The sequence below is a fragment of the Aquarana catesbeiana genome, linkage group LG02 (genome assembly GCF_042186555.1).
Source record: "Aquarana catesbeiana isolate 2022-GZ linkage group LG02, ASM4218655v1, whole genome shotgun sequence".
NCBI classification, from domain to species: domain Eukaryota; kingdom Metazoa; phylum Chordata; class Amphibia; order Anura; family Ranidae; genus Aquarana; species Aquarana catesbeiana.
This window is the reverse complement of record NC_133325.1, coordinates 456,452,015-456,466,007: the sequence shown is the minus strand read 5'-3', so window position 1 is coordinate 456,466,007 and position 13,993 is coordinate 456,452,015. Positions and strand designations below refer to the sequence as shown.

The window sequence follows — 13,993 nt, the reverse complement described above, 5'->3', positions numbered from 1 at the left end:
ACCAGTCAGATTCAAGCTGACATTTTTTTGAACCCATAAAATACCAAGGGGAAAACAAAGAGAGGATCTGACTTGACTTGAGCAACATGTACCCTTGTGCTTTTACATGTGACTAAGAAAAAACAGGTTTTCTGGTAGTTTCATTAATACTTGCTAAAAAATTCTATATCGTCTTTGCTAAATGGCTAAGATTTGTTCCCTAGGTTTCCATTTTCTTAAAAGACAAAGTCCAAAACTCAAATGGGCGTTTTGTGCTGCCAACATCTGGCCCTGTTCCTTGGGGGACTGAAGTACCAGGTCTTATAAGGTGGGTGAATGGTGATATTTCGCTGGATTTATTTATGATGCATGATTAAAAGGTGGTATTAAAAAGATGAGCTCCAAAAAAACTTTTTTTTTTTCTGTTTTTATACAAATACAGGTGATACTCGAAAAATTAGAATATCATGCAAAAGTTCATTTATTTCAATAGTGCAACTTAAAAGGTAAAACTAATATGAGATAGACTCATTGCATGCAAAGCAAGATAGTTCAAGCCATGATTTGTCATAATTGTGTTCTAATTGTGGTGATTAACTTACAGCTCATGAAAACCCCAAATCCACAATCTTAGAAAATTAGAATATTAAATGCAATCAATAAAACAAGGATTGTACATAGAACAATATCGGACCTCCGAAAAGTATAAGCATGCATATGTACTCAGTACCTGGTTTGAGCCCCTTTTGCAGCAATTACTCCCTCAAGGCGGTGTGGCATGGAAGCCATCAGGTGTTATGGGAGACCAGGATGCTTCAATAGCGGTCTTCAGCTCTTCTGCATTGTTCGGTCTCATGTCTCTCCTTTCTCTTGGCAATGCCCTATAGAATCTCTATGGGGTTCAGGTCAGATGGGTTTGCTGGCCAATCAAGCACATTAATCCCATGGTCATTGAACCAGGTTTTGGTGCTTTTGGCAGTGTGGGCAGGTGCAAAGTCCTGGAAAATGAAGTCAGCATCCCCATAGAGCTTGTCTGCGGAAGGAAGCATGAAGTGCTCCAAAATCTCCTGGTAGAAGGCTGCATTGACCCTGGACTTAATGAAGCGCAGTGGACCAGCAGATGACATGGCTCCCCAAATCGACACAGACTGTGGAAACTTCACACTGGACTTCAAGCATCTTGCAGTGTGTGCCTCTCCATTCTTCCTCCATATTCTGGTTCCTTGGTTTCCAAATAAGATGCAAAATTTGCTCTCATCAGAAAAGAGGACTTTGGACCACTGAGCAACAGACCAGGTCTGTTTTTCTTTAGCCCAGGTAAGACGCTTCTGACGTTGTTTGTTGTTCTGGAGTGACTTGACAAGAGGAATACGACATTTGAAGCCCATGTCCAGGATCCGTCTGTGTATGGTGGCTCTTGATGCACTGACTCCAGCCTCAGTCCACTTCTTGTGAAAGTCCCCAACACTTTTGAATGGCCTTTTCCTGACAATCCTCTCTAGGCTGTGGTCATGCCTGCTGCTTGTGCACCTTTTTCTTCCACACTTTTCTCTTCCACATAACTTTCTATTAATGAGCTTTGATAAAGCACTTTGGGAACATCCAACTTCTTTTGCAATTACCTTTTTGAGGCTTTCCCTCCTTATGGAGGGTGTCAATGATGGTTTTCTGCACAACTGTCAGGTCAGCAGTCATTCCCATGATTGTGATTCCTACTGAACCAGACTGACAGACCATTTAAACGCTTAGGAACCATTTGCAGGTGTTATGGCTTAATTAGCTTAGAGTGGGAAACTTTGAGCCTAGAATATTGCACCTTTTCACAATATTCTAATTTTCTGAGATTGTGGATTTGGGGTGTTCATGAGCTGTAGGCCATAATCATCACAATTATGACAAATCATGGCTTGAACTATCTCATATATTAGTTTCACCTTTTAAGTTGCATTAGTGAAAAATGAACTTTTGCATGATATTCTAATTTTTCGAGTATCACCTGTATATATGAATCCATTAACCTACAGATGTTCATTAAAGTGTATGTAAACTCTAAGGGCCCATTCACACCATACATACATGCATGAAAACCAATGGGGAAAACTTCAGATTTCACTTTCAGAGACTCAGTTTTCATGCGCGTTAATTATGTGCCCTGTTCACATCCAATGTTGACGTCATGTCCGTTTTTTCCCATGCAGAAAACTGCATACATGTTGCAGATTCCTGCACAGAAAAAAATCTGCATGTGATACCAGTGTGGTGGTGTGAACAGAGCACATAGAGAACAATTTTTTGCAGAAAAACTGACGTCTCTGCACCATGGTGTGAACGAGGCCTAAATCTGTTTTTCAGAATGTGTTGCATTGTGCCTCACTGTTTGCAGTTTTCTTTAACAAATAGTGATATATATATATTTTTTTTTTTTGTGCAAATTTTGTTGTATAGATGCTTACTTGGAGATCCCACTAGTAACTGCACTTCCTGTTGCAGGCTGGCAATACTACATCACAATTGGCAGCAGCATTGGCAGCCGTGTGTGTGTGTGTGTGTGTGTGTGTGTGTGTGTGTGTGTGTGTGTTCTCCTTTTTAAGTTGTTGTTTGGCTGCCTATCTGATAGACCTGATGGGCAGCCCAGTGGCCAACTAAAGGAGGACATGCGACAAGATGACAAGGCTGCTGCTAATTCTGATGTATTGGGTTTACATGCACATTGGGGCCAATTCACACAGCCTGGGCCAATGGGGTGCCTTAAACACATGCATGTTAATGTACGTTGCATTAAGGAAGCACTGCCAACTGAATAGGCTGCCTAATGAGACAGAAAAAATCACGCATGAAGCATTTTCAACAGCACAGCAACACAGGTGCACTGGGAAGGTGTGTTGGGATGCCTTTCAGAATGAATAACACCGCATTGCATCAACAAATGTAACACAGCATGCTAGTGGGAATTGGACCTTGATGGGTTCACACTGTCAACGGATGCTTAGTTCTAAGGAATTTTAAATGGCATCATAACATACTTCAACACACCGGTGTTGCAGCACTTACAACTCCGAGTAAAACACTGCATTGTTATGGGGCACTGTGTTGCCAAAAATTATGCATGTCCATTTTTTGCCCACACTGGAGCGTTGGCAACTCATTTATTTGAATGGGCTGCTTTAACCAATTGCCGCCCACGCTATAGCCGAGAGACGGCTACAGCGCAAGCTTAAATTGCCAGAAGGACGTCCGTAAACGTCCTCCCATTCTCGTGCTTCCCCTGCGGCGCGCTCTGTGATCGCCGAGTCCGTGAGACTTGGCTGATCATAGATCACAGAAATAAATGGATGCCGTTGTTTTTTTTTTTCCCCCTTTGCGCTGTCAGCGTGAAGGAAAAAAAGTAATGGCTTTGATTAGGACATGGGTCCCCTTAGCACCCAAATGTACTGCAAATTAGTGCCCATCAGTGCTGCCTCATCAGTGCCCACAAGTGCTGCCTCGTCAGCGCACATCAGTGAAGGAGAAAAATTGCCTGTTTGGAAAATGTTATAACAAAATATAAAAAAAAGTTTTTCAAAATTTTTCTGCCGTATTTATTTTTTTTTGTTTAGCAAAAAATAAAAACCCCAGTGGTGATTAAATACTACCAAAAGAAAGCTCTATTTGTGTGAAAACTATGATAAAAATGTTATATGGGTACAGTGTTGCATGACCACGCAATTGTCATTCAAATTGTGAGACCGCTGAAAATTGGCCTGGGCAGGAAGGGGCTAGAAGTGCTTAGTAAAAGGGATGGGCGAACGGTTCGGCCCGAGCATAAGTTCGGGCCGAACTTTGGTTGTTCGGATGTTCTGCAGAACACCGAACAATATGTGGTGTTCGGGGCAAATTCAAAAGCTGCTGGAACACCGTTAAAAAGTCTATGGGACATTAACATGAAAAATCAAGTGTTCATTTTAAAGGCTTATATGCAAGCTATTGTCATAAAAAGTGTTTGGGGACCGGGGTCCTGCCCCAGGGGACTTGTATCAATGCAAAAAAAGTTTTAAAAATGGACGTTTTTTCAGGAGCAGTGATTTTAATAATGCTTAAAGAGAAACAATAAAAGTGAAATATTCCTTTAAATTTCGTACCTGGGGGGTGTCTATAGTTTGCCTGTAAAGTGCCGCATTTTTCCCGTGTTTAGAACAGTCCAAGAGCAAAATGACATTTCTTTTTTTTCAAATATAAGTTTATTCAAAAGCAGGAAGGGGCAAGGGCCCGGAGTGTCAGCATAAACATAAACAAAGATACGAGGACGCAGCCTCTTACAACATAACTGAGAGCATGACAATATGGTTTTCCATTTCAGGGTCATATATATGTTATTACAGTCTGTACAATATATTCACCCCTGGAGTGGGTCTCAAACAGATCTGTTTGTCCCCATCCTTCCTGCCATTTTCCTTTTTTCAAATCAGTAGTTGTAGAAGAATAATAGTAGAGACAAGAGAAAGAGAGAGAAGTCTGAGAATTAGCAGGATCAAAAGAGTGGGGGGGACAGAGGTGTGGAACACGGGTGGGGTGGGGAGGGAGGGGAACACGGAGGCGGCGTCTATCTGTTGCTCCGTACATACATGTCCATAAGGAAGCTGCTGTCAGTAGGCTTCCACGTTCTGCTTCAATCACGAGCTTGCTAGTAGGTTTTGACCCTCAGTGGAGAATATGTATATAAGCCATTGCGACCAGGTCTTAGTGTATAGTTCAGTTTGGTTGCGGGCTGTGAGGATAAGATCCTCCATCTTCCTTATATCTTCTTCTACTTTTTTTAACCACATACCCACAGTTGGGGGTCTGGTGGTCTTCCACAGCAGGGGGATGCAAGCCTTGGCTGCATCTAGGAGATGTTGGATCAGGGATTTTTTTTTATACGTCTTTCTGGACATGGTAGAGGCATGCAGCAAGAAGAGACTAGGGTCCGCCACAACATGGCGTTCCGTAAATTTCTGTATGGTCTGCTGTATGGACTTCCAGAACTGCTCCAACCTCCGACATGTCCAAAAAACATGAAGAATCGTGCCCTGCTCCTCTCCGCATCTCCAACAGATTCCCGAGGAAGATGGGAAAAATTTCCGCAGTTTGTCTGGGGTGTTGTACCATCTGGTTACTAATTTATAATTAGTTTCCTGCATTTTCCTACATATGGAGGATTTAAATGTAAAGTAGAGTATGTTTTGTTTTTGCCGTGATGTAAAACTACACTGCATATCTCTTTCCCATGTCCTGAGGGTGGGCATTTGGTAAGTCTCTGGTGGTGTAATCAACAGTTGATATGTGGCTGACAATGTGTGAGGGAGAGCACCCTCTCCTGAACAGTATATTTCATATGTAGTCAAGGCTCGGTCAAAATTTCCAGGAGGGGGTAATATCTTGAGGAAATGGTTAAGCTGTAAAGCTCTCCAGAAATCCAAGTGGAACGGCCCCTCCGGTCTCATCAACTCTTCTATTGAGGGCCACCGTCCATTTGTGATGTAATGGGATGCTTGTGAGTAACCTGCATTACATAGGGAGCAAAATATTGGATCCGTACATCCTGGGTTGAATTCTAGAGTACCCAGAATCGGGCGTAGTGGGGTATTAAGGGATGTAAGATGTAATCTAGCAAAAAGAGATGAGCAGGTTCGTGTGGTAACTCCTATCAGGGGATGATTCTTCATATTCCTAGGTAATAAATCATGACACCAGGGAGCTCTATCTAAAGGTACAGTACATTGGGCTTGTTCTAATTGGGTCCATAGCTTGGTGGTGCTATGGCGGTTCCAGTCAATGAGTCTGGACAAGTGGGTTGCTTGTTGGTATTTGCGAAGGTCTGGAACTGCTAGTCCTCCGTATAGTTTGGGTAATGTGAGCTGTCGTCTGTTAATCCTAGGTCTATGTGCCCATATAAAGTCCAGGAAAAAAGTGTTGGTCTGGTCAAAGTAGTGGGCGGGTATTTGGATCGGAAGGGCCTGTATGAGGTATAAAAACTTCGGCAGAATGCACATTTTAAGGATATTGCACCTACTAAACCAAGAGTGTAGCCCTGTGCTCCAAGTTTTCAATAGGGATCGGACCGTGGACAATAATGGAGGGAAATTCATGGCAAATATTTGGGACAAATTGGGGGGAATATAAGTTCCTAGATATTTCAGGGCGGTAGTAGTCCATTTAAATTTGAAACTGTCCTGCAAGGTGTTGAGGAGGCGTGGTGGGAGCCCAATACTCATGGCTTCTGATTTGCTAAAATTTATCTTTAGATTAGATATATTCCCATTGAATTCATGGAGAAGGTTGGGGAGAGATGGTCAGGTTTGTGAGAGTGAACAGCATATCGTCCGCGTAAGCCGCGATTTTCTGCTGCGTCTCTCCCATGGTTACTCCAGAAATATCTGGATGGGCCCGAACTGTTCGCAGGAAGGGTTCCAGTGACAGGGCGAATAGAAGCGGGGATAGCGGGCATCCCTGGCGGGTTCCATTCTTGATCTCAAAGGGGGCAGACAGATTCCCATTTGCCCGAACTCTTGCTGTGAGGTTGGTGTAAACTGAAGCACTCCAGTTTAGCATCCTAGTCCCCAAGCCCACATGTCTTAAAACTGAAGTCATGAAATGCCAGTTCACCCTGTCAAAGGCCTTCTCTGCGTCCGTACTTAGAAATATGCAGGGGGTCTTATTCTGATTGACTACATGCAGGACGTTGAGGGCTTTGATTGTATTGTCTCTGGCTTCTCTAGATGGGACAAAGCCTACTTGGTCTAGATGGATCAGGGATGGAAGGTATGTTTGGAGTCTAGTTGATAGTACTTTAGTAAAGACTTTAAGATCGATATTGAGAAGCGAAATTGGCCTATAGCTCCCACACAACGTCGCGTCCCTCCCTTCCTTGGGTATGGCTGCGATATGTGCTGTCAATGTGTCTCTGGGGAAATGAGTGCTAGAATCCAGCGAGTTAAAGAATTTGTGCATGGGTTCGCCCAGGGACGGTAACAAGGTTTTGTAGTATAGGGCCGTAAAGCCATCCGGTCCCGGAGCTTTCCCTAATTTCATGGATGCAATTGCTTTCTGGATCTCTTCCATGGTAATAGGTTCTTCTAGTAACTCACTGAACTCAGCAGGTAGTTTAGGCATGTCAGATTTAGTTATATAGTCTTCTATTTGTGAATGCGATGCTGGTTGCTGTTTTAAGTTATAAAGGGAGGAATAGAATTCCTTGAATTCAGCTGCTATCGCCTGAGGCAGTGTAGTCTTCTGACCAGAAGACGACACAATGTGGGGATGTAGTTCGCTAAGACTTGCTCTCGTAGTGATTTGGCTAGTACTTTGCCACATTTATTCCCTGATTCATACGTCACGCGTTTGCATTTTTGTAACGCAGCTTTTGCTCGAAACTGCATTAGATCAGTGATTTTATTGCGTAGAAGCAAAATGTCCGCTTCCCCCGCCGATGTCTGTGCATGTTTGTGTCTTGCCTCTGCCAAATGTAAATCATGCAGGAGGGTTGTCATCTGGGTCGATCTTATTAGTTTAATGCGTGCTCCATGCTTTATCAAAACTCCGCGGATCACTGCTTTATGTGCCTCCCAAACAATTCCAGGATCACTATCGGGGGTGTAGTTGGTTTGGAAGTAGCAATCTAATTCCCTCTTGACGTCTGTAAGTACCTCATCATCTTGCATGAGACTTTCGTTCAGTCTCCAAGTCTTTTGTCTGTCAGTAGGGTTGTCAGTCAGGGCATAGGTCAGTAGGACAGGGGCGTGATCAGACCACGTGATTGAACCTATCTTGGAGTCTCGAAGAGCATGTAATTGGGCATGGGGGAGTAGAAAATAGTCAATCCTGGAGTATTGTTTGTAAGGATTGGAATAAAGTGTAGTCCCGTTCGGTTGGGTGTAGGAGTCGCCAAACGTTGATCAATTGTGCCTTGTGTAGTGTCCTGGATATTCGTTTCCTCGCAATGTAATGTGAATATATTCACCGCCTCCATGTTTCCCTAGATTAAAAGGGAATGGGGGTCGGGAAGACTAAGATAATAGGGAGGGGATTAGATGAGGGAAGATGTAGAATAGAAAGATTAGTTGAGACGAACGAAGAAGCTAGAGTCTAAGAAGTACTAGTTAAGTACAGTTAGTTGTTCTAGTAGAAACACACAATAGTGCTATGACGCTCACCAGGACAAATCTGGTAACTGAGCGTTGGCCTAATTGGGGTTGTGTAAAACAATAACCAGTGAGGAGTCTACCTGCCACCCCTCTCCATCCCCGTATATAACTGTATATGATTCAGTAAGTATGTTGACGGGTATTGTGCAAGATATTATAAGGCAGAAGCTAATCTTTATATAAACAAGGTACGAAATATTGTGAAAGAAATAAAAGGGATCAATTATAAAATAAAACATTGTGTGCATGACCAAGTTGTTTCTAGTCATTTACACTTGATTCAGGCAAAAGCATAATAACAACAATAAAGTCTTCATCCCTGCATAGTTATTAAAACCATGAACTTAAACTTGTGAGCCCACTGGTCTATGCTGTCTGCGGAGGTATACCCCGTTCCCGAGGGGGGGTGAGGGGGGGGTCCACATAAGGGCTTAAGATAGGGGGGAAAACCACATGTTATCTTTCAAAGCTTATGATCTCCCATGTGTCTACATATTCTCCCCTCCCTTCTCACCCGTAAACAGTGATAGACATGGGTATGGCTCACACTCAGACTTGCTAGTTAAATGCATATACCACTCCAGTATCTATGTTCTGTCCTATATCTGAGTCCGGTGAACTCCATTTAGGAACACCCCCTCTCCCCCCGTCACTCACCAGCAACCTCCATTACGAGTATTGGAGTCATATTAGAGCTAGAGGTAGGTGGGTACCCCACCAGTATTCGTCCCTGGAAGTATTAGTGTTTTCTTCGATTCCGGCATTTTGGTGTCACAGTCCCAGCTTGGTATTACCCATGGCTATGGTGCTGGTGGGTTTGCTAGTCAAAGAGTTCTCTGCCGCTACATGTGACCGGTTATACCTGTGTGTCTCCGTGTTTCCGAGTTCATGACCCTCTTCGGAAGACGAAGTGCAGTGTAGTCCTAAATTGCATGTGTTTTCGGCTCAACGCCACGTCACCTGCAGCTCCTAGTTTGTGTGTAGTGTCTGGTGACCTTGCAAGAAGAAAAGATTGCCTTCGCTCCCTTGGGGTGATGACACTGTGCTCACCTCAGCGAGAAACAATGCACGCTCGGTGGTGTTGAAGTGCGGGAGAGGGAGCTCGTACCGAAGTGTAGCCCGGTCAGCATCCTTCAGGGAGACAGAAGTATTCTAGATATTGCAGGACCACCCTTATTGGCGTGTGAGGCTCAGTCAACAGAGCAGGGGTAGAGAGAAAACAAAATGAAATAAATAAAAGAAAATGAAATTAAATATATACTGATGCCTGATCCTTGGAAGTCCTTCATGTTCACGCTTCCCGGGAGTCCTCAGCAGACACTGTATGGGCTCTCCTACGAGATCTCTGCTGGCGTGGAGGTTGGTGATTCCTTTGGGTGTTGGGTCCCGAGCGGGTCGACATCCTGGGGATGAAAGCCAGCCAGTCTGGGACCTGGATCAGTTCTGTGTCTAGGTACTCGAAGGCTGGCAAGTCCGCAGGCGAGCGTAAGGTGAATGATGATACTCCATTTCGGAATGTTACCGCCAAGGGGTATCCCCAGCGGTACGTACATCCCTGTCTCTTGGCCAGTTCTAGCGCCGGTCTCAGTAGGGCTCTCCGTTGCAGCGTGGCTCTCGATAGGTCCGGAAGTATTTTAATTATGGCTCCATCGAACTCCACTTCTCCTTGTTCCCATGCTTTGCGGAGGATGAGTTCTTTTTGCGTGTACCTGTGGATCCTGCAAAGCACGTCCCGTGGCCTGTCCGGGTCTTGCGATCTAGGCCCAAGAGTTCTGAGTACCCGGTACAGCTCCAGCTGCGGTGGGGTGGTGCCTAGGACTTTGTGGAAGATAGCTGTAACCGACACTGCCAAGTCCTCTGATCCTGTGGCTTCTGGAATGCCCCGCAGCCGCAAGTTGCTACGGTCCTCCAAGTCCTCCGTGTGTAGCTGTAGGTCTATGGTCTGTGAGACCTGTGACTCCTGCAGGCGTTCCAGGGCCAGGACCCGCTGTGTGAGAGACGAAATCGTCAGGTCGCCATTGTCCACCCTTTCTGTGAGATCTTGTATCCCTGTTCTCAGTTCCTGAATGTCCCGAGCATGTGCTCCCTCCACTCTCAAGATAAGGGACTCCATGTCTGATCGTGAGGGCAAGGCCTCAATGTCAGCCTTAGTGGGGAAGGCCTGTAGTATGCTCCGGAGATCATCTGGGATGCCACTTGGACGTTGGGACGATCATGCCATGTCTGCTGGTATCATTAACGGAAAGTCCTGAGCTGGAGAGGTGTGTGGAGATGCTAGTAAGTCCAGCGTGTCTGTTTCTGTCCTAGGGCGCACACGTGCCGTTGCAATGGCACCTGGTGAGACCGACAGTGAGTCTTTGAAATAGCGTTTGATGCCACTCCGGGGGGTTAAGGACCGGGAACCGCTGGTTGATCGTGTCCTGTACCTTTTGGTCGATAGCATGCCTTGTATTCGCTGTGTAATTACCATCAGATTACAGGTTAAAGAGGGGTATAGCCAGGAGCTCTCCAGAAGTGCTTCCTCACTCGACCATTGCTAAGCCACGCCCCCCGCAAAATGACATTTCTATAGGAAAAAAAGTCATTTAAAAGTACTCACGGCTATAATGAATTGTCGGTCCTGGCAATACAGATAAAAGTAATTGAAAAAAAAACGGCATGGGATCCCCCCAGTCCATTACCAGGCCCTTTGGGTCTGGTATGAATATTAACCACTTGCCGACCGTAGGACGTCCATGGACGTCCTGGGTTTGTGGGGGTATATCTGAATGATGCCTGCAACTAGAGACATCATTCAGATATTGCCGTTTTCAGCCGGCGATTCCCTACACCATAAGAATGATCATAGCGGTGGGTCAGCCGCTTGATCGTTCTTACGGGCAGCGGGAGGGGACATCCCCCCCCCCCCCCCTCCCGCCGCCCTCCGGTGCTTCCTCTGACTCACCTCTGCGAACGGTGAATCGGAGAGCGGATCCGCCGGCCCCGGATGTCGATCATGGAGATTTCCGGCGGACCAGATGGTCGCCAGAGTCTCTATGATCGTTCGGAGGCCGGGCGCGATGTTATGACGTCACGCCCGGTCTTATTGACCCCATATCTCACTGTAAAGAGGACCTGTCATGCCATATTCCTATTACAAGGGATGTTTACATTCCTTGTAATAGGAATAAAAGTGATCAAATTTTTTTTTTTTTTTTTTTTAAGTGTCAAACTTAACATTTTTTTTTAAGTAAAATTAACAATAAAAAATTTTTTTTTTTTTTTTTTTTTAAAAGTGCCCCTGTCCCCGTGTGCTCACACGCAGAAGCGAACGCATACGTAAGTCCCACCCACATATGAAAACGGTGTTAAAACCACAGATGTGAGGTGTCGCCGCGAACGTTAGAGTGAGAGCAATAAATCTAGCCCTAGACCTCCTCTGTAGCTCAAACCTGGTAACCGTAAAAAATTTTTAAAGCGTCGCCTATGGAAATTCATAGGTACCGTAGTTCGTCGCCATTCCACGAGTGCGTGCAATTATAAAGGGTGACATGTTTGGTATCTATTTACTCGGCGTAACATCATCTTTCACATTATACAAAAAAATTGGGGTAACTTTACTGTTTGGATTTTTTAAAATTCATGAAAATCACTTTTCCAAAAATTTGCGTTTAAAACACCGCTGCACAAATACTGTGTGATAAAAAATATTGCAACAATCGCCATTTTATTCTCTAGATTCTCTGCTAAAAAAATATATATAATGTTTGGGGGTTCTAAGTAATTTTCTAGCAAAAAATACGGATTTTAACTTGTAAACACCAAATTTCAAAAATAGGCTTAGTCATGAAAGGGTTAAGTACCGAAGTTTGGCGCCATTCCACGAGTGTGTGCAGTTTTGAAGCGTGACATGTTAGGTTTCTATTTACTCGGCGCAACTTCATCTTTCACATTATGTAAAAAAATTGGGCTAACTTTACTGTTTTGTTTTTTTTTTTAAAGCATGAAACTGTTTTTTTTTCCCAAAAAAAGTGTTTGAAAAATTGCTGCGCAAATACCATGCGAGATAAAAAGTTGCAATGACCGCCATTGTATTCTCTAGGGTCTCTGCTAAAAAAACATATATAATGTTTGGGGGTTCTATGTAATTTTCTAGCAAAAAAATGATGATTTTTACATGTAGGAGCAAAGTGTCAAAATTGGCTGGGTTGGTAAGTGGTTAAGGGGGAACCCTGAACCAAAATTAAAAAAAAAAATTGCGTGGGGGGTCCCCCCAAATTCCATACCAAGCCCTTCAGGTCTGCTATGGATATTAAGGGGAACCCCGCGCCAAAATTTAAAAAAAAAAAATGGCATGGGGGTCCCCCCAAAAATCCATACCAGACCCTTATCCGAGCACGCAACCTGGCAGGCCGCAGGAAAAGAGGGGAGGGGGGCAAGAGAGTTGCCCCCAGCCCCTCCTGAACCGTACCAGGCCACTTGCCCTCAACATGGGGAGGGTGCTTTGGGGTAGCCCCCCAAAGCACCTTGTCCCCATGTTGATGGGGACAAGAGCCTCATCCCCACAACCCTTGCCCGGTGGTTGTGGGGGTCCGCGGGCGGGGGGGCTTATCGGAATCTGGAAGCCCTCTTTAACAAGGGGACCCCCAGATCCCGCCCCCCCCCCCCCCCCCGTGTGAAATAGTAACGGGGTACAAATGTACCCCTACCATTTCACAAAAGAGTGTCAAAATGTTAAAGAAAAGACACACTTTGGGACAAGTCTTTTATTAAAAAATAAACATGAAAAACGAAGTCTATTCATCTTCTTCTCTCGCTCCTCCGACGGACCGAAAAAGAAAAAAAAAAGCCACGACCAATCCGCCTCCATGGGAGGCATCTGCCGTATGACGCGTCTTCGCTTTGACAGTTCTTGCATAACTGGGGGCGGGGCCACACGGTGACGTTCCCGGGTGACCCCGCCCCCTCTGACGCACAGGGACTTCCTCATGGCTTTCCCGGGGCGTCAGGGGGAGCGGGGCCACCCGTTTACATAACCCCGTTACCATTTCACACGGGGGGAGGCCGAGATCTGGGGGTCCCCTTGTTAAAGGGGGCTTCCAGATTCCGATAAGCCCCCCCCCCGCCTGCAGACCCCCACAACCACCGGGCAAGGGTTGTGGGGATGAGGCAATGTCCCCATCAACATGGGGACAAGGTGCTTTGGGGGGCTACCCCAAAGCACCCTCCCCATGTTGAGGGCATGTGGCCTGGTACGGTTCATGGGGGGCACTCTCTCGTCCCCCCTTCTTTTCCTGCGGCCTGCCAGGTTGCATGCTCGGATAAGGGTCTGGTATGGATTTTTGGGGGGACCCCCACGCCCTTTTTTTTTTTTTTTTTTTTCATTTTGATGCGGGGTTCTCCTTTTTAATATTCATACCAGACCCAAAGGGCCTGGTAATGGACTGGGGGGATCCCATGCCGTTTTTTTTTTTCAATGACTTTTATCTGTATTGCCGAGACGACAATTCATTATAGCCGCGAGTACTTTTAAATTACTTTTTTCCTTTAGAAATGTCATTTTGTGCAGGGACTGTTCTAAACACGGGAAACATGCACCACTTTACAGGCATACTATAGACACCCCCCAGGTATGAAATTTAAAGGAATATTTCACTTTTATTGTTTCACTTTAAGCATTATTAAAATCACTGCTCCCGAAAAAACGGACGTTTTTTTAAAACTTTTTTTTGCATTGATACATGTCCCCTGGCGCAGGACCCGGGTCCCCAAACACTTTTTATGACAATAACTTGCATATAAGCCTTTAAAATTAGCACTTTTGGTTATTCATGTTGTTATCCCATAGACTTTAATGGTGTTTTTGTGTTCTGCCG

General features: G+C 45.1%; 1 protein-coding gene across 1 annotated transcript in view; it reads left to right on the top strand.

Annotated features, from left to right (window-relative positions):
- The window catches only part of OSCP1 (organic solute carrier partner 1), a 50,994-nt gene that overhangs the window by 25,556 nt on the left and 11,445 nt on the right, over positions 1 to 13,993 (top strand). The window contains exon 5 of the mRNA XM_073615628.1: positions 204 to 307. Coding sequence (XP_073471729.1) covers positions 204 to 307 — 104 coding nt within the window. The remainder of the gene's footprint in view (positions 1 to 203; positions 308 to 13,993) is intronic.